The following is a 23,423-nucleotide window of genomic DNA, read 5'->3' as shown; positions in this document are numbered from 1 at the left end:
CTCAAATAGGTCCCTCAGCGCAGGCCCGAAGAGTCATTCGAAATCCCTTTCCAGCCGCTCCCGCCCCCCTGCAGTGACTCAGGGATGGGAGAGAAGGGGAGGGTGTGGCTGTCAAGTTGATTTGCTCCCAAATGCCAGGAAAGCCGCGGCAAGCGAAAAGCAGCATTAACCCAGGAGAGCGCGAAGAACGGAGCAAGGGAGCGAGTGCTTTGGGTTTGTAGTCCTGCGATTTGATTGATGAAAGCTCCCGGGGGCAAGAGGGAGGGATCAGGCCTTGGAGACTCAAAAGGGGGCAGAAAGCAAATGGGATTCCATTCGCACAGAGCTTTTCATCAGCACGTCTCAAACACACTGGAGCTAAGGGGACCCTGTCACATATTTGGGAGTGGGGAAGTCTCCATTCAAATACTTGGATGACTAGCACTGGAAACCCAAACACTACGCAGCTGATCCCAAAAGTTGCTGTCAGAGAACCCCTCCCTCGGCTCTCCTGATGCCTTGCATTTGACTGGGTGTGAGCAGAGTGGAGGGGAACCACACACACAGCCAGCAGCACAAACCAGGCGGTAACTAACATACCCTGTGCCTTTGGGTGGAGAAGGTTGCTGTGGCCAAGCCAAGATGTTCTTAGACTGAGGCCAAGTCTACACTAGGAAAGAAGGCACATTTTTAAACACGTGTAGACAAAGAAACTCCAGGTCAGACCTAGGCTCTCCTCTGAGGAGCTTGTGGCATGCCAAAGGGCTGCACGTGTGTTACTTTACAGACATTTAACTGGGTTTTTTAACAGCACACTTTCAAACTTCACCAGCTGACGGCACGCTGAACAGCCTGGAGCCATCCACGTTATCCGATCACAGACACCACCAGAATATTTAAAGCTCCGAAGTAGGGGGTTTATTTAATAAAAATATCTGTAGACTCAAACCCTGAACGGACTTAACTGCTAGGCATAAGAAATTCCACCACCAAAGGAATGGTTAAGGATGTTCTAGACACCCAGAAACGAGGACTTCGAAGAAAATCACTACCTCTGGTGCAATCACAACCACCATGCTTCAGAGTAACAGCCGTGTTAGTCTGTATTCGCAAAAAGAAAAGGAGGACTTGTGGCACCTTAGAGACTAACCAATTTATTAGAGCATAAGCTTTCGTGAGCTTATGACCACCGTGCTGTAATTCACGTATCAGTGTGCACACAGAGACTTTGCTGCTGTCAGCATCTCCCTTTGAGGCGGGGGAGAGGGACTGTCAAAGTACCCAGATGTGGACTCCACATGAAGTCCCTGTTTCAAGAGTCGGACGCTGTTCCTCCTTCCACAATGCCCAGCCTCCTCCAACCCAGCATAGATCTCCAGCTGGAAGGAAGCTGGGAGTTCCCATTCGCTGTCTGATCTGCAATGCCACAGCTCAGATTTTGTCACAAACAGGCGAGGGATGAGGCATTTTCAGTCTTCATTGAATTCTAGGCACTTCACCTCAGACCTGCTGATGACCCCGGCCAGCGCTGGGGTGGTGCAAACCCTAGTCGACAAGCCCGCTGTGGGATTATGCTGCAGTCACTGCAAAGCCTGGGGGGGTTTCTACTGTCCTTACAAACAGGACACGAATCACCCATGTGGAATTTCAGCCCCATCAGTTTCTCCAACTCATTTTGCGTAAGCCTGAGAATACGCGATCAGAGACCTGATTCCAGTCCCCATCACTCACCCCAGAAGAGAAAGCTCATTATCCCATCCTTTCAGAGCTTGGGAGCGACTGAACCATCCCTGCTGCAGGAAAGCACAGACAACAACAGTTCAACATGCCCATCGTCAGCACTGTCTTTATTTGTACAACTATGAAGAATGCCAGGAGCAATCTCTGACTGGTGTTACCTAGGATTAGCACTGCTAAGTGTTATGGTTATAAATTTAGTTTAGGGACAAGATAGGGTAGGGACGGGCAGGGGGTGAATAAAATAAAGAGATCCCCCCCCCAACATTAAAAATAGGGAACATCTAAATTTATACAGGAAGTGTGCGTGGGCCTTCACAACTCTGCTTGGCTCCATGGAAGGGTCCCGAGCAAGGGTTTGGGATTCGGGGGGCCAATGTCGGCCTGGGCTGTGCTGAGATTCAGGTGAGTTCCAAGGAAAGCGAGGCAGACTCCACACGGCTCTCTCCAATCTGACCAGCAGCTACCCTAGCTGAAGCCCCAGCACTCATTTCACAGCGACCCTCTTCACTGCCAGCATGAACTGTGTGCTGTTACCAGTGAGAGCTGGCTGGGGGCTGAGGTTCCACCCACAGGTTGGCTCACCCAGGGCCACAACTGGGAGGTTATTTTTGGCTCGGATTCTGCCTGGGGTTCTGTGGATAACTCTGAAGGAAAAGGAGCCATGGAGCTCCCGGGAGCTCCCAGGGGAAGCCACAGATCTGGCAGCAGCAGAGTGTGTTCCCAGTAAAGCATGAACCTGGCACACGGCAGTAGCGCGTAGGGAGACGCATTAAGTAGCTTCCACAAAGAGAAGAAAATTAAGGAAACGTATAAGGGAGGAGAGAAAAACGTGGCACAAGAGAGGAGTGTAAACTTTCCTTTGTTAATAGCTCTAGCTAGGAGTTTCCTGCAGTCCAGTTATCAAGCCGAGTCTCCGGAGGGAATGGAGATCTGGATCCTCTCAGGAATTCGCCTCTTCAGGCTGGCTTGACCTTGGCTTACGTTGTGGGAGCCCCTTGATGTCTGTGGTGGGTGCGCCTGGATGCACCTGTGCTGAGGGGATGGGCTGGCTCGCCAGGGAGGCAGCACCAGTTCCACTGGTTCCCGTGGAATGAGTCTGGCCAGGGTCAACAGCAATCCCTGGAGGTCGGAACTGGGAATTCTGAGACCTGGAACTGGACTGATACCAAGGCCCATTTCTGTACCGGTTCGTACTATCGTGTCTTCCTGGATTGGAGGGGCCGTTATGGCGCTGGCCTTGGGTCCGGTAGCCCTGGCCTTGTCTCCTGTTACCCTGGAAGACCTGAAACAGAAAGAAGGGCTGGCAAGTGACTGGAGAGAGGAGATTAGCAGAGCCAGCAGCTGCAAAGTGCAAGCTACATGCAGCAGAGATCTATGAACCGCTCGTGCCAAGGCCCTGGATGATCCTCAAGCTGATTACTATCCCCTCTCCAGCCACCGCCTTTCCAGCCACCCTGGAAGCCCCCTAGACCAGTGGCACCTCAAGGGATTGTCTCAGAAGACAGGCGGGTGTTGTGGTGGCTTAGACGTGCTCCTCCCCAGGAGATGTTGCAGCACGCAGCTGTGGCAGACTTCATACCAACAGCTGCCATTGCAGAAGTAGGTGGTGCTGCTCTCAGAGAAGCTGAGACAAGCCAAGGTTCCTCCAGCCATGCTTGGATGCCCTGGACTTTTATCATGCCCTCCTGCCTTGTGAGCCTGGACACACTGCCACTGCCCAGTCTGCACCAGGCAAGACAAATGCCCTTTTGGCACTTGGCAGGAGGGACCCATTAGAGAGAGAGGAAACAGCCCCGAGCTGGTGGTGAGCTCCATGCCGTATTTAAACGCTTCTCTTGTGAAGTCGTCACCTACCTCTCGGTGAGGCTGGCATGGACGGCTGCTGGCGCTGGCTCCGGCTGCAGGTGTTTCTGCCGAGGACGGGGGCTTCCTGCTTGCTGTGGGAAGGCTGGGAGCAGAGGCACACTCCGGGGTGGAGGGATCACTTGGGCTCAAGGACATGACGGAGCTGCACCGCGATCTGGTTGAGTAACTGTTCTTTGGATGGGAAACTGAAATGGAAACACAATGAAGGATGGTGTAAAGGAATTCCACACGCACATATATGCCCCTTGAATCTCACCTACTGTGGGCTACAGCACGGCTGCCCTGTTCACTCCATGACATGTTACACTATCTCTTCACCTGCTGACTCACCTACGATCTGTGCCAAAGCTCGGCTGGCCAGAGTCAGCATCTCGGTGTTAGAACGCGCCGGGAAAGGGCCCTGACTGGCACTGGAGGGGCTGGACCCGGAAAGCACCGCACACTCCAGCGAAAGCCGGCAGGATCAGGTCCTGCTTTCATCACGAGACGTGTCCCTGCTTCCTCAAACTAAGCAAATTCCTGATGAAGGAGACCACTTAGCTCCTGCATGACTTTAAGGGCCTGAGAGAATTGACCAGCCTTTGAAGAGCCATTGTGGTGTTTAAATAGGATCTGGACAGACTCTGGTAATACACCACATTGTCAATGCTATTCATGTTCTTAAATTTATACATACGGTTACAAGGGGTCCCTGCCAAAGATGCTCTCCCACCATAAATTAAGCACAAGCATTAAATGGCCAGCAGACCACTATCCTCCCCAGCCCCCAATCTGGGCTTGCCCCAAAGCACACTGCCCACCGCACTGGGTAAAGATACAGGGGCTTTGCAGCATGCCCAGAAGGTCAACAGACTGGCTATTCTGAACAGAGGGGAAGCTTCTTCCAGAGCAGAGAGCCCCCCCCACCCCCCCCAGACAACACTATACCACTGGCCCCTGGTTTAAATCCAGGGGCCCCTCTGAACTCTCTCCTCTGCAACAGTACCTGTCCCTGTCCATACCTGCCCACCCTCTGCCACACGCACCTTCTCACTTATAGCCTCAGACCAGCTCACCTTGCCCAAACGAGTTGATGCTCTTTTTTACTGCATCCAGGTCACAGGTGAATCGTGCCACTCTGCCCAGGTCTTCATCATATTTGCGTTCGCTGACAAAGTGCTTAATGGGAAAGAAAACACTTGCAAGTTAACACAATCTTTATGCTAATGCCTGGTGACAAACTGGCGCGTAAGAGGGGAAGTCGAGATAAGAGCCTTCTCCCTCGCCTGGAAACAGAGCCTCAGGTCAGGCACGGCTCTGACAGCCTTGCCAAGAAAGGGGATCGTTAACACCACGAGTCACTCGGCGCTCTGCTGCATCAGTTCCACCTACACACGTGCAAACAAACAGGCGTCTGCAGCCTCCCACCAGAAGTTAACATTTCCAGGAAACGCAATCTAAGAGCGGGCTCAACCTGCTGCTCTCCACCCTACGGAACTCAGGGTGGCTCGCGAATCTGCTTTGGATGCTGTTGGCAGCAGTAGTCCAACTGGGGGAAAACCAAAGCTGGTCTAGGCTGGACTGTTGCTGGGAGAACGTAGCAGACCCGGTGATCTGACTTTCAGACTGGGTTTTAATTCAGCCTGTAGATAACATTTTACTGACCTCTGGTGGTAAAAGTCTGAATGCAATGGGACTGATCGGGGACTGGTCAGGTGCCTGCTGACACTGGTGGATGTGACATCAACCCAAAACCATCAGCTGCCAGCCCTAGCAGGAGATTGCCAGGCAAACCCACGTGGACAAGGCTCACGAGGTGCCAGAAGCCCTGTTCTGGGCCAATTCAAAATGGTTAAAAGCTGAACTAAGCTAAGTGGTGTTAAGAACCAAAAGGCCCTTTGTTTGCTGAAGCCAGTATTTTGCCAACCAAATGCTAAAAGAAAAAATGCAGGGCAAAGTCTGCTGAATCTTCCACGCTGTGCATGAGCGCCGCTAGGAGTGAATGTATTTTGGGAACTACTATTTCTCGCTGAAAAGAAACGGAAGATTTACAGACACGGGTGCTGCTCTGAATGTGCTTCTGCATAAGACGAGCAGTGTGACCTTATGTATACACCGGACTGGAGCGGAGAACTCCCAAATATTCACCTTGACTCCATTTTAAATCTCTGTGTCCTTCAATGGTCACTTCACTTCTGTCTGACTGGGCATAGCCAACATCTGATTACGCTATATCTGGAAGGACATTCATCCCGAACACAGGCCTGGGGTCAGAGCCCTCAGGCCAGTGCCCTGTTGTAACAGGACGGAGGAGTAGAAAAGTTCACCTTTATGTCAGCTCTAAGCTCTACCAACTGCTCCTCGGACATGCGCACAGCGACATCAGTCATCTTCTTTAGCGCCCCAGCTTTCTTCTGTCGGCTGACCAGGATTTCCACTGAAAGGTAATGAAAGGGAGACCGAAGCTTATGTAGAGTTGATGCTGAAGGAAGAGTCAGTCTGCAAAGCACCTCACTGGTACACATAAGGTTTAGCGGTCCGTCTGGGTGCTCGGTTAAGCACAGCCGGGTGCTGGGTTGAGAAATGGAACTTTCAAGCACTACAATCTACATGTTAACTACATTGTCCAGATTTTAACGGTTTCTGACCACCAGAGCGCCTCGCTAGGGAAGCCATTGGAAAGTGAGTTTCAGAACAGATCTGCGTTTTGTTTCTATTAAATCCCAAGCGCTTCAACAGCACCAACATCTTCACTGGTACGCACACGAAAACAGAGCCTCTCTCTCGCCCAATCCCACTTCCTTTCTGATCACCCCAGACCGCCTGCACTGACAGGCAGCTGCCGAGCTGATTTTCAGTACACCACCAGGGACGGAGATAGAGGACATCCAAGAGGAATTTATGCTCTCAGCTTCAGCCTACCCGTTCTGTGCAGCCAAGGTCCTACTTCCTAGCACAAAACAACCTTTGGAACTGGTGCACCGCAGAGAAAGCAATGATCTGGAGAAACTGTTTAATACCCAACCACAAGCCAGAGTCTGTCTTTTGGCAAGTGTGTTAGACTAGTTAACCAAAACTTTCGGTTACCAGCTAAGGTAAAGTCTTGGTGGCGCTGCAAGTTTCAGCCAGATTAAAAACAAACCTGGTACATTAAGACCCAGTACAAAAAATAGTAGTTGTATAAAGAAAGGTATAAATATTTAAAGAGACTTCATCTGGTTAAAAATATTTCCTGAGCTTTGTAACACCCCAGATTATTAAAACTGAAAGGATCTTATATCTACTTGACTGTTCATCATTTGTGTCACTCATTTCTCTCACTGGAACATAAAAATAGGCTAGTGAATTTCACTTTATTCTTGTAATGCTCTTATACAATGGTCAGATTGCAACCACTACAAAGAGATGCTTGTTTAAAAGAAACTTTCCATTGGAATTAGAATGTTTACAGCACTGAAGCCCAACAAACTTCACAAAACAAATGTAGCTTGTGACCAACTTTGATTTGTGTCCCTTTAACAGCTAAATGTCATCCTAACCTGTAGAGAGAAACTTTTAAAAGTGTGTAAGTGTACGAGAGAGAGAGTGTGTGTGTGTAATGACAGGTTTCAGAGTAACAGCCGTGTTAGTCTGTATTCGCAAAAAGAAAAGGAGGACTTGTGGCACCTTAGAGACTAACCAATTTATTTGAGCATGAGCTTTTTGCATCCGATGAAGTGAGCTGTAGCTCACGAAAGCTTATGCTCAAATAAATTGGTTAGTCTCTAAGGTGCCACAAGTCCTCCTTTTCTTTTTGTGTGTGTGTAGTTAGTTTACCTGGGAATGACGGAAGTCAGACAATGTACTATACACACTGCTCTCCCTGGAGCAGTGTCTGTCCAACTTGCTGTTAGAGTGGAACCGCACCAGCTTTTAAGATGAGCCACTTTTAAAAAATAAAACATCTTACTTGCTTCTGCTTTCACTTTGTCCATTTCAGCCAGTAGTGCCACCTCGCGGTCCATGAGGCTAAGAAAAGAAGGTGACAGGAATAAAAAGGTCTGATCAAGAGCCTGAGTTCACAAACAAATAACCCAGAATTCAAAGCAAGGATTTTTTGGGGGGAAAACAGACAGCAAAAGCATCCCTCCCTTTACGTGGCCAGCTGCATACAGTACAGAAGCAGGAAGCTCTCCAGTTAGATGTTGGCCAGAATTGGCAGAGAACAGGCCAGCAGATGGCAGCAGAAAGCCGGTGTTCCTATGACCGCAACCTGTCCCGGCCTGGAGCAGACACTGAAGGCTAGCACGCACCTTAATGTTCTCATGGTACTGTTTAGTCTGGAAGTTCGAGAGTTTTGTGTGAATTTTTTAGCACCACAAAACCCAATTCCACTTTGGCCCACATAAGTTACTGTGCTAGCTGCCAGGGCAGCCCGCTGGGTACCGGTGCAGTCCCCGCGCGACCTGGGAGGGGAGAATGGTAAAGCCACTGCACAAAGCTGTGCTCTGGACACCTGCATCAGCAAAACCCGCTTTTCACAGATGAGGAAACTAGGCCACAGAGGTTCCGTGACTTGCTCAAGTCAGGCTGAGTCTGTGGCAGCACAAGAGCAGAACCCAGAAGTCTTGATGGCCAAGGCCCTGACCTTACCACTAGGCAATGCTCCCTCCAGAACCATTTGTCAGTAGGAGCTGAGCTCTAGGATTATAGCTGAAGAATGACAGGGGACACCCTTTTAGTCTCTCGTTGCCCCATCTCCTTCTGTGTGGACGGTGTTGGTATCAAGCCTCGTTAGAGAGGTGATTTGTGTTCATGCTCTCACCGGGACGGGGGGCAGATGCACAGGCAAAGTTCACTGTGCTGGTTATGAAACGTGACAAACTCAAATTCAAAGCAAATTCCCTCTGTTCTGGCTGGCCACATGGCAGGCTTGAGGGAAGACCTTTGAGAGACTGCTGAGAAGGTCCGAACATGGCTTTTCTGCATCAACAGAAAGAAGACTAAAGAAATCCCAACAAAGCCCCAAAGCTAACAGTTGGCGGCAATGTTCCAGCCTTCACTATGGCAAGGCAGCAGGCACTGGAGGAAGAGATTTTCTCCTCGAATCACCCAGGCTGAAGGCTGATGCTTCTGCTCATATCACAGAGGCACTTTAAGAGCTGAACACACCTTACGAATGAAGCAACAAGCTCAGGATTTAACACACACATACACGTGTGACATTCAAGATTTTAACAGCTAAGACACCACTCTGGCCTCCAGTTGTCACCACACACAGAAAGCAGCCCACAGATGTCAAAGTACACGGCATGACCCCTCCAAAGCCCTTTGTGACTGTCACAACTTTCTAGCAAAGGAGAAACCAAGAGGATCACAATGAAGCTCCCTCATTTGCCTGTAAGTTGTATTGTGACTTGGATGCGTATCTGTTGCTAGGAGACTAAAAATTCCCTGAGACTTTCAGCTGGCAGCCTGCACTGGCAGCTCTAGCTAGAACTTCAGGTGATGACCACGTTCAGACTAGAGTAAGTGCTCTTCAGTTAGCTCATTTAGTTGCTCAGCTCAACCACTGAAGAGCAGACAAGGAGGGACTTCCTGTAGCTGCTGCTCAAAGGAACAGGCCATGTGAAGAAGGGCACTTGAGTAACCTGAGTTACTCAGACTTTGTGGAGGCAAAGGAGGAAAGGCCAATGCCCACGTTCTGGATTCAGATACATATGGGGAGGGGCCCTCCTGTGTGAGGCACAAAGCTCAGGTCTCCATTCTGCTCCCTGCTCTATAAGGCCCCCTCTGCAATAAACGCTGCTAGCTTTGCACTCATTCTCTACTGGAGCAGGTTTCTCTCACTCTTGCGCCTCAGTTGTCCACAGTGGCGCGGTTTGTACCCCGAGACACACCAAGTTACCTAGCGCGGCAGCCAGCATGTTACGAATACATTTACCAGCCACTTCATTAACTTAGGCTCATTTCAGCTGCTGATCTCTCCTCACTACATTCTAGGTTTGACATCACAGCATGCTATACGGGCTTCTCTGCAGTTCTAGTACCCAGAGGATCAGAACCATCAAGCTCCTACTTCGTGCTCCACATTGAGAATGATTTACTCGCTTCAAATGGGAAGGGTCTTTATTCTACTGCCCATTTGGAAGCGGGCATAAAGCACAGTACATCTGAAATGCTCGTGCTCTCCCGTGTCTTAGAGGGGAGGGAGGCAGGCAAGTTCTATTTGTGCTTCTCGGTTTACTTATCACTGTGTCTGTGTTGCCTAATTAGATGAAATTCGATAATGACAAGTAAAGTATTTTGTGCTTAGGAGGGAAAAAACCAAATGCACAAATACATTTCTGCCCTACATTTCTAGGGCTGTGAGCTATTCAGAGCAGACAGGCTCTCTGTTCCCAGTGCGATAGGATCCTGACCCTGGCTGGGGTGCTCTAGGCACTACCGGAATACAAACGCTTAGAACACAAAAGTTACTAGTAATGAACAAGCACAAGATTAAAAAGATCCAGAAGTGATTTAACCTTGCCCGGTTGACACAGTTCAGACAGACTGTGGTACAGAAAGCAAGGGGACAGGAAAAGACTGTACCCCGTGACTGCAGTCTGCTAGCGCTGTCCCACACTGTGTTCCAGGAAGGATTCTCCGACAGAGCGCAGCAATGACTATCCAGCCATGGGTGCGGGGCCTGAACAGCCCTTGCCTATCTCCAGGGGTAGCAGAAGCCTTGTTGTGCATCGTGTGACACCCTAGAGAACTAGCCCTGTGCTGTACCCTCCTTCCACACACCCCCACTCATGCTAAAGCAGCCACCTGTTTCTATCAGACATTCCTGGCTCAGCACTCCAGGCATCCGTATGGTCGATGGGCAAACTGAAAAGCAGGTTGGGCAGCCTGTGCAAACTCAGGCTTGCTTCAGTAGGTAAGTTAGTTTACCCAGTGAAGCTCAGCTGGAGCCTTTTACGCAATTTTACAGCTGGGCTCGCTAAGGGACAAAGGTCAAGTGGCTTTGCCTGAGGTCCACACGCTGAAGGAGGACTCTCAGATCTGAATCCAACAGTCTGTTGCTGAAAAATCCAGATGGCCTGGCTTCTAGTTAAAGAAAAAAGCTCCTTGTGCTGGGTCCTTTCAGAAACAAGTATTCATTTTTTGACGGCTCTGCCTCAGGGGCAAATCTATGTGGGGGGAGGGGAGACCAGTTCACAGTGGCGATCTGAAGTGCAGCTCCTGAGAAAGCAGGTTTAGAAGAGGGGAAGAAACCCAGCCAGCTGGCAGCTGCTGAAATTCAGGGGAAAACGAGGAAGGTGAAATAAGGCTGACCACACCATTGTGATCTCAGCCAGCGTTTGAAGGGTTAACTTCAGCTGCAACCAAACTCTGGCAACAGCACCTGGAAGATGTTGCCCCTTGGTGCAGTAAAACAGTGGCTTGCCTTTGCACACGCACACAAAGGGTTTGGGGCCAGGTTTATGTCAGGCTTAAATATAACAGTCTCTGAAAGACTGGAGGGTGCCTGGCAGCTCCTCCACAAGACAATGAAGGCAACCTACAGCATGTAACATGCATAAGCAGAGGTGGAACTCCCAGATCCAGCACCCAATGCACAGCCAATGTCCACAGTGGGGGGGATCTGTGACTAGAACCATGTACCCCACAAAGCTCAACACCTTGTGTGCAAAGCAGAGGATTTCGGGCATTCTCCCCCACATCATGTAGTGGGAGCGTTCTGGTCATTATGTATGTTCCCCAGTCAATACCGCCAGCCTGAACTCCAACCCAAAGACAGGAAGAGCAGAGGGAGGGATCTGAGAAGGAGAGACTGCCGTCCTTCAGCACAGCACCAGGCAGTGCCCCCGACTGACTAGCCAACCACAACACGCCGCAGCAGAGCCCTGGGGGAAGAATGCTCTGCTGAACAGTGGAAACTTCACAGACTGAAGAGAACTTCCGAGTGCGGAAGGGTGGCTACTTCCACGCAGAGACAGGCCTGACATTCTGGGGAGGGCGTCAGTCCTCACGGACTGGAGCAAATCCAGTTACAAGCATGGGTCAGCACCTTATGTTTGCTGTAAGCAACTGTAAGGGCCAGGTCTGTGACAAATGTGTAAAAGTGCATGAAACAGCCAATCAAATGGCAGTCGTCTGAGTACAGCTTTGATAGCTGCAGCACCAGCCGCTGTTCTGCAGCCCACCTGCACAGCCTCTAAAGTCAAGAGTCCAAACTCTGCCTTTCCTTCACCGCCCTGCCCCGCAGAACAGCTGCTTTTTAAACCAGCATGGGGGCAAGTTCTCTTCAGCCGAAAACCAGTGGGAGCGATGGCTCAGCGAGCACCGTTAGTGCCAAGATCTTGTTTTGTGCCAACAGGAGTTAACAAACATACTGATTGTTCCTTGAAGCACGGCGCATAAAGGGCACGGAAATGATACTCAAAGGCACAAACCTACAACTGAGTGGCAAGTGCATCACTTTCGGGAAACGGCACATCATCTTCTCTCTAAAGGCAAATTGACCTGGCTGCAGAGCTATGGCTTATCAACCCTATATACACAGCCTCCCAGCAGGAAGGCCGTTCATTTGGCATTTACTGAAGGAGGTTCCCACTGGCTGCATTCCAGACATGTACTCAACATCCCTGCCTCACGGAACTGTGTTTCCTGGTTCATGCTGGTTCTGTCTCTCAGCAATCAGAGCTTATCGGAGCAATGCTACTAAACTGGACTTGAATCTTTAACCTTTCTGAAAATGACATGAGTGTTTCATGGACTATAATCCAAAGGGCAAGGAATTACTGATACAGAACCAGACATTTTAGCTAAAAGACTTAAAGCTTTCCATTCTAATGAGAGGTTTTTCAGAGATTTTGTCCATACAGAGAGGCAGAGAATAAAACTGCTGACAGAAAGAGGTCACAGTAGTAATAATTAATATTACTGACAAAATCTACTGAAAGAAAAAGGTCATAAATAATAAATAGTATTAATTCCTATCCATAAAAACATTAACCGGAGTTAAGATTGTAAATAGCTCAGTTATTTATAGGGAAAAATCTCTTGAGAATATACTTCTCAAAATATTGAAAAGATTAGAAATTCCAAGTTAAGGTTACACCAAGACATCCCAAAAAATTAGAAAGTCTGGCAATGAAGGTAGCATCACCCAAATAGTCTTAACTCTGCCCCGCAGCTTGGCGCAGATTATGGATGCCTTACAGATCTGCTTCAAACATTACAGTCTTTAGATGACATCACAGTTTATGGAATCTACACACTTGCTGATACAGGTCCCATCCCTGCAATCATTTATGCACATGCTTAATTTTACTCCTGGGAGTAGTTCCATTGAAATCAGTGGAATGTCTCACAGTAGCAAAGTTAAGCATGTACATGTTTACAGGACTGAGGACATATGGATCACACATCACTACAGCATTGGAACGGAGTTACAAATGTCCTTACATCACTCCAGCAAAACCCCACTCCTTAATTATGGCCAGCTCAGTCACCAGACAGGTTTGAACAGACCTGCAAGCCCACCACAGAAATCACCTCTCACCCCTTAGCACAAGAGTTACATTTAACTGCCTGTCAAAGAACATCACTCACTCCAGTGAAGTTTTAATATTTCTTCACCAAAACCGACCCTATTTGAGACCATCGGGTAGGGCAATTCCTCAAAAATCTAAGACAGAGTCAGCACAGACAGCTAGTGTAATAGGCACTATCACCTTAAAAGGGCATCATCTTAAAATAAGTCCTTCAATAACAGAGCTATGATACATACGAGGTGCAGCAGTTCCATAGTGTTGAAGACTGACGTGGGAGGGGGCAAAGTTAAGGTTGCGTGGGATGATTCTCATGTGCATTTCTTCCCTTCCACTGGGTTTCTTCCCTCCACCCCCATCATGGTACCCTTAAAATGGAATTATTACCAAGCCCCAAGATTTATATTTTTTAAGAAAACTACAGCATTCTCTTACCATGTTTCTCTGCAATAAGTGGTAGGATTAAGATGATAAATACCTTAAATATTTTGCCTGTGAGTTTCCTCAGATTATCAGTGTCTAAAAGAGTGTGTGTGTGTTGACCTGGACATCAGGGTAGTTCTGACAGGGTGTGGATATTGTTAATTCCAGCACCAGAGAGTCATGACTTAAAACAGACAAACTGAAGCCTTGCCTATGGCGATGGTGGTTCTAAGGCACACGGAACCCGTAAGGTACAGTGGCTCCAATGTGGGCCTTATGAAGGCTGTAGCCTGGGAGGGCAGGTGTACTAAGGCACAGCAGACCCTAGGCTGATACAGTAGTTGCAGATGCCCACACCTAGAATTTGTGTTTATTCCTTAACAAGGTAGATGTGCAGTGTTCGGGGCAAGGGGAAAACACAAATGAGCAATCCATGAGCTAAAACATTAGGTTTCCTATTTACTCAGTTTGTTGATCCCAATTCCTAACGGTTGGATCGCTTCCTATTCTACTTACCAACTCTGCAGTTCAGCAAAGACCTGCTTCATTTTCTTAATGGAAGCATCCATTTCCTCTTTGACCACAACCCGATATCGTGCCAACGAGACTGTACAACGCTGGAGGTCCTTCACTGATTTTTCAATATTTGAACCTATTGACAGAAAAATAAAACAACACAAAAAACAGCCAACCATGTTAGCTTACAAAATCTTCCAGATTGTGATAAATCATAAAGGAATCTTTCAGCTCATTTCAAAACCACAGACTGCTTGGCTTTAAACTCCCCTCTGCCTTTTCCTGTTACAAAAACATTGTATTTAGTCTGGACAGCTGCAGAATTTTCCACATGGGGGAGTTTTTCTGGGCTTACAGAATCTCCTGCTTACAGCTGAGAACACAGATGTGTCACTGGATTTTCATACACAGGAGAAATCTAATGCATCTCATGTTTGTTGCTCCTTTGCTACAGATTGGGGACTACTGAAGGGAAGCCCACCTCAAGGAATAACAAGCAGAAGCACTGAATCATATGGAAAAAATGTCCAGTTGTGAATAAAGTTTACTGGGGAAGAGAAATCTTTTAGAAGCTAAATCAAATCCCAGCAGAGAGCTATTTCCTCTGAAAGAAAGAGAGATGAAAGGCTTGGCTATTTGTTAAAAAAGTTTGTCTCCACACTTCAGATCTCCAACAGAGCAGATCACCATGCCTGTGTGCGTCTCTGCAGCTCCCTGACTGCCAACACCCCCTGACAAGCTAAATTAGCAACGGCTCATTATGGTCCTCGTTACAGTGAGAAGGTGAACTACCAGCACTAGGGGCCGGATGTTCTCATCTCACTAAAGCAGAGGATAACGACGGAATTTAAAATTGGGGTCTCAGAGGTCCTTCCTGCTGACGAGACAAGAACAGAAGTGGAGAAAGCAGAAGGAAGGAAAAATAACCAGAGGCTGTCGTTTCTTGTAACTGGGTCTTTGGGAAGCTTTGGCTCCTAGACAAACTCTCACGGAGGAGGAGAAAGAGCACACAGGCTCAAGGCTCTATGATGGGGCACACAGAGAAACAGGCTAAGCACATGTAGCATGACTGACTGCTTATCTACTACCCCTGTCGTACTTGGGTTTGGTGCTTCAGGCATTACAGCTAAACTGCTGTCAAGATTCCAGCTGTGCACAGAGAGGAGAGTGCACTACCAGTTACTGACCAGATAATAAAAAGGATGCTAGTTTGCCTTACAATCAAAGTCCAGTGTGCCTCTCCATCCATCAGCAACCAGCTAAATCTGGGCAGTACAACCAGAGAGGAGGCCCACAGAACCCTGCTGGAGGTAACCAGTTTTGTAACTCAAGCGCACATAAATCTTTGAGGCCTTACCCAACTTCTTGTTTGAAGATGACACCGGAACATCTTCCAGCATCACTGGAGACAAGGAAGCAGACGTCTGGTTGCTTGCTGTGGACCTAAACAGAGACTTGCTGACATTCCTCTGCTCTGGCTGCGGCCTGACAGATGGAAGGCTCTGGGAAGAGTGCATTACGGGTGACTTTGGCTCAAAGTCCACTATTCCACTGTCTAGCTCAGACACTGCTGTAGAAAAGCAAGTGAGTTCAGGGAAACAAACAAACACAAAAAGCTGAAACAAGGAGCATAGAAACAGCCCCCTTCCCACCAAAACTTAAATCAACAGGGAGAGCAGCCCTTCGTTCTGTGACAACTGCCAAAGAGTGGAAAGCAAATAGAGTATTTACAGAGCCAAAGAGTTTATGCTATTTTAAAAAAACTCCGTATTCAGAACTGGTGCAAAGAAAGGCAGCAGTAACAGAAGGGAGAAAGCAGCTGTTTGAAAACTTACTGAGCTGTTCAATTCCTACAATACTTTAGGAAGTCTAACCTGGTCCATCGGGCATGTCAGGTGTGGCAGATTCACAATCCTCTAACTCTCTGGCATCTATTGAAAGTGTATCCAAGCCTTCACTGAGCGAGTCCACAGACTCCGTATCATTGGCTGAGCCGTTGACATGGTAACCATTAATCCCGCCCTTCTCAGAGGAAGCTGCAGACTGTTCCCCTTCAGCGGATGCCAGTTTACCAGGATCTGGGAGGCCTGGGCTTGCTTCAGCTGGAGGTTTGGGTTTCGTTTTCTTCTTTTTGTTCTAAGGATTAAATACCCATCCCACACAAAAAAAACCCATAGGTTAAGCTTAATTTCTGAAGGGAAAATTCACCTTGTGCTTACTGCCCAAGAGTCGCTGAATTAAACACTTTTTCAGCCAATCCTGGCTTTTGGTCCCATAACTGCAGGAGGGATTTATTCAACAATGAGAAGAGATATCCTGGTATTAATGAGGTTGGAGTGCAGTCTCCCCCTGCAGTGGGGCGTGGGGGAAACCATGCCCCCGTTACTGGACGAATGCTGCCTTTCCTATCAGTTATGTAGCAGTGACATTCCAGACGCCCTTCTCACGGTTAATCCTGCTGGGTGATGGTCACCCATGAGGGGATACATATCCCCTGCCTCAGCCCACGCCGACTGAACCCTGTTCTCGAGGCTGCTCTACCCACCGTCAGCCTTTGGATGGGACACCTCACGCACTCCCCCTCTCTTCCCCCACCTCTCCTACACTTTTTGCCCGTCAGAGCTATAGTATTTTGTTTTGCACCTCAGTGCTTGCTGGTTATTTAGAGAGAGTAGTGTGGTATGATTATCGCTTAAATTTTTATACTGCAGTGTACTTCGATATGATGGCATTAATGACTGAAAAAATAAGTGAAAACAGCCTAAGTTATCTGTTTGTGTAGGGCTCTGAACACACTAGCAGGCAAAACAGTCAACGAGCGAAACATGTGTTGCAAAGAAAAAGGGCATCAAAGCAAAGACTTCAGGAAATAGAGGCTGCTGAGCTCCAAGGGGTCATGACGGGACACACAAAAGAGGCTGAACACATGGAAAGTGAATGACACCTTCTCCCACCGAAGATGAGAGCCTCGCAGCGTGGGGGTGGGGTGGGAGGGAGGAAGACCAGCACGTAGCAGTGTTTTCATCATCGTGGCAAAGAGCAGGGGAGGAGAATTTGTGGCCAAGGTAGTAAATTTTCATGGTGATTCTGCAAGGCAGTGTCATCAATATTACACTGCAGAACTGAACTAATTACATGATGGTGTTTTGGGGGAGGGAGGGGTTCAAACCTTCTTTTGAAGTCATCAGATAAAGCATTTCACCTCAGCTGTGAGTTAGACTAGCCGGACTGGTGACTACTTCATGTGAGGCAATTCTGCCCACAGCAATATACATCTATATATATATTTGCCCTGGGGTTTCTTTCCTTGTTCTTCATGATTTAGCATGGAATTATAAAGGATGCTGGGTCTCTAACATGCCCTGGAGCCTTTAAAGAAGAAAATGCCAGGGTGATATAGACCCTAGCAAAGTAAGTTAAAGCACATTTTAAAGGTTACCTTTTTCTTGCCTGTTATTGTCCATTCTTTCAATACTTCGCTGGCATTTCCTGAAATGAAACTTAAGATAAGCACTGGAAAATGCTTCACACTCTCCTACACCTGTGCCATACAAAAACCAGAGAGTCTCCATATCTAGGGCCCGCTGGAATGTGTCCTGAAGCTAATGACGTAAAGAAATTAAGTTTCAATTCTCTTAGCTGATGAAATGAAAGGATCGGTTTCATTTTTGGTTTGGGAACGTCCCACTGATCAGAATGACTCCTCCATATAACATTCTGTGCTGGGTGCTTCCAGGTAACAAACCCCCTATTGGCACGGCCATGCTAAAGACTTTGGCTGTGTTGGAACTTGGACTAAACAGGGGTTCAGTCCAGATCAGAGGGTTTATACGGCTCTCTCCCGCCAAGGACAATTCTGTAAAGTTGTTCCAGGCATTAGGAATAGCTGCACAACTCATATGTACTCTTAGCCAGAGGCAAAGCACCGTGTTGTGAGCGAGAGTTAGTACAAGAAACAGACAAGAAGTCCAAAAAGACAGTTTCATTGGTGAACACCTCCTGTCCTACAAGGTAGGAACTCGATCTGATACAATATGCCACCTGATCCCGATACATGAGCTGTGATCCATGTTTCAAAAGGGAGGAGAGAACTACCCCAAGGTTCATGCAGTCATTCCTTTTCTTGTGCACATGAGCAAGAAATACAATGATTAAATACTTGGTATCTCCTGGTACAAAGTAATGGTCTTTTTTTCCCTCTTAAAACCTAATGGGGCGGATTCTGAATAAAATTATGGGAAGGTCAAGAGGACCATCTTTGGATTGTCTTCCAGGAAAGCATCTGTACTTGGATGCTTTGCAAAGAAGATCTGAGAGAGTCCCCAGTCACAAAGTATACATACTGTATAAAAAGAGCATATGGCCCTTTCCTGAAAGCTGTACAGTGCCTGCTGAAAAGACATGCTATTTCGAAATGAAACCCACAATAAACATTGTAGCTAAAGCGCAGTTACCAAGATCATGAAACTAGAGATCGTTACCTTCCATAAAGGCCTGCACTGTTCTATCCACACAGTTATCAAAGTGCTGTAGCACCAGGATGATTTCATTGTTGCTCCTGTTGGGGACCACCGCACGCACTGCACTGATCTGGAAGAGAGGAACAAGGAGTCACATCTTTGTCACTTGCTTACCTTCTTTGTACCATCACGGTAACTGCTAAGCTTGCATCAAAGGGTATTATACTGTATAGAACATGGGATCACTTAGATATGGTTTTAATAGGCCAGGACAAAGCATCTTAGAGAGTGAAACTGTCAAAACAAAAAACTTTAGTCAGTGAATGTTTTCCCCATGTCTGAGTTAACAGCTAAGAGATGCCCTTTCACTAGCACTTCCACTGCCAAAGAAAAGCTACAGAATTGCCCATAGTAACACTTACCTTCTCCTTCATGTTTTCAAAGGTTCCTCCCTGGGCCATCACGGTGTTGGACTGCACATCGAAAATAAACCCTGTTGGATCTGTAAAGACAGTGAAAGGCTGTGCTGACAATGGTGGACATCAGGAAGAGACATTCAGAATAACCTAAGGCAACAGGGTAGCTCAGATGTTTGCCTTGGAGCGGAAAGCAGGAGACAGTTTTCTGAAGCTTCTGCTGAACATGCAGCAGCTAAGGAAAAGGCTAACAGAATGTTAGGGACGACAAGGAAAGGGATAGAAAATGAGAGAGAAGATATCATAAGGCCACTATATAAATCCATGGTACGCCCACACCTGGAATACTGGGTCCACTTCTGGTTACCCCATCCCAAAAAGGATCTAGTGAGCTGGGAAAGGTTCAGAAGAGGGCAACAGAGATGATCAAGGGTATGGAATGGCCTCTGTGAGAGAAGAGATTAAAAAGATTAGGGCTGGTCAGGTAAGAAAAGAGACGACTAAGGTGGGATACCACAGAGGTCTGTAAAATCATGGATGGTGTGGAAAAAGTGACTAGGGAAGGGTTATTTACCCTTTTCCACAATACAAAAGCCAGGGGTCACCGAGTGAAATTAATAGGCAGCAGGTTTCATACAAACCTTTTTTCACACAACACACTATTAACCAGTGGAACGTGTTGCCAGGGGATGTTGTAAAGGCCAAAAATATAACTGTGTTCAAAAGAGAACTGGGTAAGTTCATGGAGGACAGGTCCATCAGTGGCTGTTAGCCAAAATGGTCAAGGATGCAACTTTATGCTCAGGGCATACAGAAGCCTGGAGGAGAAGCGGGGGTGGATCACTCCAACTGCCCTGTTCTGTACAATCCCTTAAAGCTCTGGTACTGGCCACTGTCAAAATACTGGGCTAGATGGACCATTGGTCTGACCCAGAATGATCACTCTTACTTTATCACCTGCGAAAATACAGTATTAACTGGCTACTTCTATCATGCAATCAATGAGGACGAATAGCAGCACGGACTCAGATACATTATAGCCTAACCTCAGACCACGAGGCAATAGCACATCCATCTGGCACACGAGACCCTACCTTGCAACCAAAGAGTCAGTGGGACAAATCTAAGGGCCTCCAAATGATCCTGTCTGGAATGAAAAGCCATGGTAGGGTCAACCAAAGCAATAAGGTCAGTGGGAAGATAGACTTGGCTCAGAGGTGGTCAAACTACGGCATGCGGGACCGTCCTGCCCGGCCCTTGAGCTCCCGTCTGGGGAGGCTAGCTCCCGCTCTCCCCTCTCCCCTGCAGCCACACGGGTAGTGTGGCTGGTTCTGGCTGGTTGGTGGGACAGCGAGCTCCTGCTGCTCTCAGCTGCATAGTAAGGGGGTGGGACGGGGTAGGAGGGGTTGGATAAGGGGCAGAGGATCCTAGGGGGGCGGTTAGGGGACAGGGAGCAGGGTGCGGTTGGATGTGGTGGAGGTTCTGGGGGATGCGGTCAGGTCGCAGTTGGATAGGCTGTGGGAGTCCCGGGGGGCCTGTCAGGGGCAGGGGTGTGGATAAGGATCTTGGGGGGCAGTCAGGGGACAGGGAGTGGGGGGGTTGGATGGGGGAGTTCTGAGAGGGACAGTCAGGGGGCATGAAGTGGAGGGGGCAGATGGGGGCGGGGGGCAATCTGTTTGGGGAGGCAAAGCCTTCCCTACCCGGCCCTCCGTATAGTTTTGCACCCCGATGTGGCCGACTTGGCTGCTTAGTTGTGTCCTCACAAACCCAGACAGGCCAATTTTAATCTTATCACGTAAGCATGCGAACAGGAGCAGTGCTGAAGGTACCTCCATCCTACCACCAATAAGAACAGCTCTAACATCTGGAACACTCAGCCAAATTAGGAATTGCCTGTAGACTGGCTATCATGAACAGTACATTTTCTTCATGCAACAAAGAACATGGGCTTCCAACATCAGTTAAGTTGGCACCTGTTGTTCTTTGGTAACATTTTCCTAAAATGAATTTTGCTAAATAAACCATTTTCAGTGTCCAAAGCATCAAGCCAAAGGTTGCTCCCTGCCTTGCCCCAGGTACAAAATTATTTTAAAAAAGGAGAAATGTTTCACTTTACTGAAAAAATTAAAATGATCTAACGTTAAAAAAGCAAACTATTTCAGTTGGCTACAACTTTAACTAAATGTACAGGTTTCAGAGTAGCAGCTGTGTTAGTCTGTATCCACAAAAAGAAAAGGAGGACTTGGGGCACCTTAGAGACTAACACATTTATTTGAGCATAAGCTTTCATGAGCTACAGCTCACTTCATCGGATGCTCACGAAAGCTCATGCTTAAATAAATTGGTTAGTCTCTAAGGTGCCACAAGTCCTCCTTTTTTAAATGTATAGTGAACTGCAGTTTGCATTACAGCCTTTAACAAGTCATTGAAATTCTGATTCATTCCTCAGCTCCGGGCCAACTGAAATAAAGAAAAAAGCAGCAAGCCAGTGACTAACCACCAACAGGGTTGGTCTGACGCACTATTAAGTTAATCCAAGAAGCTCAATGCAGCTTTTGTCTTTCTGTACTAATCTTAGGACAATGTGCTCTTATTGGGCTCCGTAATAAGGAACTACCAGTAACCTCAGCACCATAGCCTTTGCTCTGTATTTAGCAATTTCACTTACCTGAAAATACAAACCGCAAACACTTCCATAAACATCAATAGCTTCTGTTAAGTGCTACTATAACTTCCAATTAAATGCTTATTTTCTGCCTTCCAATCAGTCAACTATCCTGAAAACATTTCTACTTCTCCACCCTATGCTGGAAACAAACTTCATCAGGACTCTTACATCTTCTGCCCTAGCTCTGACACTTCAAAGTGCAGACCTAAAAACAAGTTTGCTGCTCTTGACTCCAGCTTGACAAAGACGACTTGCGTCTGGCTACGAAGGAGCTGATTTTATTGCAGGCAAGCAATTAAAGCACAGTCTCATCTCCACTAGATTTGGTTCCCACAAGCCAGTAAGGGTCACATCATTCTGCAAAACTTGCCATTTTACCGAGATGCATCCCTACGAATGATTGGCAAGTGAGCCCACATGTAGTGGTCTGAAAGGTCTAAGTCTTCTGCGGACAGGGAACAGGTAGTTTCATCCATTTGTTCCACTTGCATATTGCATATTTCATGTATCTATTTTAGTGCATTTAGTCTGGGAGAGAATAAACGCTAACTGTGCTCTAACGCTTTATTTCTACTCAAGGGTCAGCTGCCTGGGCTCTGGAGGAAGTCAGACTTCACAGAGACCAAGTGAGACTATGCTTTCCCCCCCAGCCAGCATCACCTTTGCATCTTCAGGGACTTTTTTTTTTTTTTAAAAGCATGAAGCAAGCTTTCAAAGAGGAGATTTGCTCATGTGCAGTTCATCCCCTACAAGGACTGACCCAGAACACACTGTACCAAAAGGCTGCTGATTTCCGTTGCGAAGCTTCAGACAGATCTCCACAGCCAGATGCTTTGCTGGCTGGATCTTTCAAGAGCAACACTACTTAGGAGTGAGGCACAATCTGCTAGAAGAGCTGGACTCAAGTCAGTCATTGGCCTCTAGGTTTTAGTTCAAGTGAATTCCAAGTTGCTAACTTAAAATCTCGTGTGAGTTATTTAGAGAATGTGAGGGAGAGGTGAGACACCACATTGACGTCTCTAATTCTCAGACACTGATGCAGCATTTAAACGGAGGAAGTACTGGACAGAACCGATGTTTGATGGATAGGGCAGCTACTTATTAAGGATACGGATGAATGGTTAAATCCTGCCTCACTTGGTTTCTCTTCCCATTCCAGCCTCATGAGCAAATTTTCCCAGATTTCCAGGCCTCAGAGACAAGAGCCACTAACTTCCTGCTGTTAAACCTTTAACAGTCTCATGGTTCATACAACTGAAAAAAAGCTGGTTGATGATAAAAAAAACAATGTTATCAAACTCTTCTTTGCAAAGAATTCCCCTCTCCCCCCAAGAATTCATGCTGCACACTCCTGGAACAGCAGATTACCATACACTGATTTTACGTCTAATCTTCTTACTCTCAGTGCTTGCTTTAAATCAGTTTACATTTAATGACAGGTTTCAGAGTAACAGCCGTGTTAGTCTGTATTCGCAAAAAGAAAAGGAGTACTTGTGGCACCTTAGAGACTAACCAATTTATTTGAGCACAAGCTTTCGTGAGCTACAGCCTACTTCATCGGATGCATACTGTGGAAACTGCAGAAGACATTATATACACAGAGACCATGAAACAATACCTCCTCCCACCCCACTCTCCTGCTGGCAATAGCTTATCTAAAGTGATCACTCTCCTTACAATGCGTATGATAATCAAGTTGGGCCATTTCCAGCACAAATCCAGGTTTTCTCACCCTCCGCCCCCCCCCCCCCCCCCACACACACAAACTCACTCTCCTGCTGGTAATAGCCCATCCAAAGTGACCACTCTCCTTACAACGGGTATGAAAATCAAGGTGGGCCATTTCCAGCAC

The 23,423-nt window shown here is 47.5% G+C and overlaps 1 protein-coding gene across 4 annotated transcripts; it reads right to left on the bottom strand.

The window, feature by feature from the left end:
* Nucleotides 1–1,798: 1,798 nt before the first annotated feature.
* Nucleotides 1,799–22,844, bottom strand: SPATS2 (spermatogenesis associated serine rich 2). Of its 4 annotated transcripts, none has more exons than XM_073318452.1 (13): nt 22,683–22,844; nt 19,545–19,668; nt 18,910–18,989; nt 18,509–18,617; nt 17,467–17,516; nt 15,902–16,163; nt 15,385–15,594; nt 14,028–14,163; nt 7,514–7,572; nt 5,892–6,001; nt 4,641–4,743; nt 3,574–3,770; nt 1,799–3,001 (listed from the first exon to the last, which is right to left on the bottom strand). In XM_073318452.1, the coding sequence occupies exons 1-13, from the start codon at nt 22,734–22,736 to the stop codon at nt 2,660–2,662; spliced, it is 1,836 nt and encodes a 611-aa protein (XP_073174553.1). In that variant the 5' UTR covers nt 22,737–22,844; the 3' UTR covers nt 1,799–2,659. The 4 variants fall into 4 exon arrangements, with proteins under 4 accessions (XP_073174553.1, XP_073174552.1, XP_073174555.1 ...); XM_073318451.1 differs by having other exon boundaries at nt 15,385–15,597; nt 22,683–22,841; XM_073318454.1 differs by lacking the exon at nt 15,385–15,594 and having other exon boundaries at nt 22,683–22,843.
* Nucleotides 22,845–23,423: the final 579 nt, after the last annotated feature.

The sequence above is a fragment of the Lepidochelys kempii genome, chromosome 20 (genome assembly GCF_965140265.1).
Source record: "Lepidochelys kempii isolate rLepKem1 chromosome 20, rLepKem1.hap2, whole genome shotgun sequence".
In the NCBI taxonomy this organism is placed as follows: domain Eukaryota; kingdom Metazoa; phylum Chordata; order Testudines; family Cheloniidae; genus Lepidochelys; species Lepidochelys kempii.
The sequence above is the reverse complement of the archived record's forward strand: the minus strand, read 5'-3'. Positions and strand labels throughout refer to the sequence as shown.

Coding starts and splice junctions, on each gene's coding strand:
- SPATS2 (XM_073318451.1), bottom strand. CDS start 22,736: ATGAGGCTGGAATGGGAAGAGAAACCAAGTGAGGCAGGATTTAACCAT. Junction 4,744..5,891: donor AGCTTAGAGCTGACATAAAG/GTGAACTTTTCT, acceptor TTTCCCATTAAG/CACTTTGTCAGCGAACGCAA. Junction 3,771..4,640: donor CATCAACTCGTTTGGGCAAG/GTGAGCTGGTCT, acceptor TTTCCATTTCAG/TTTCCCATCCAAAGAACAGT.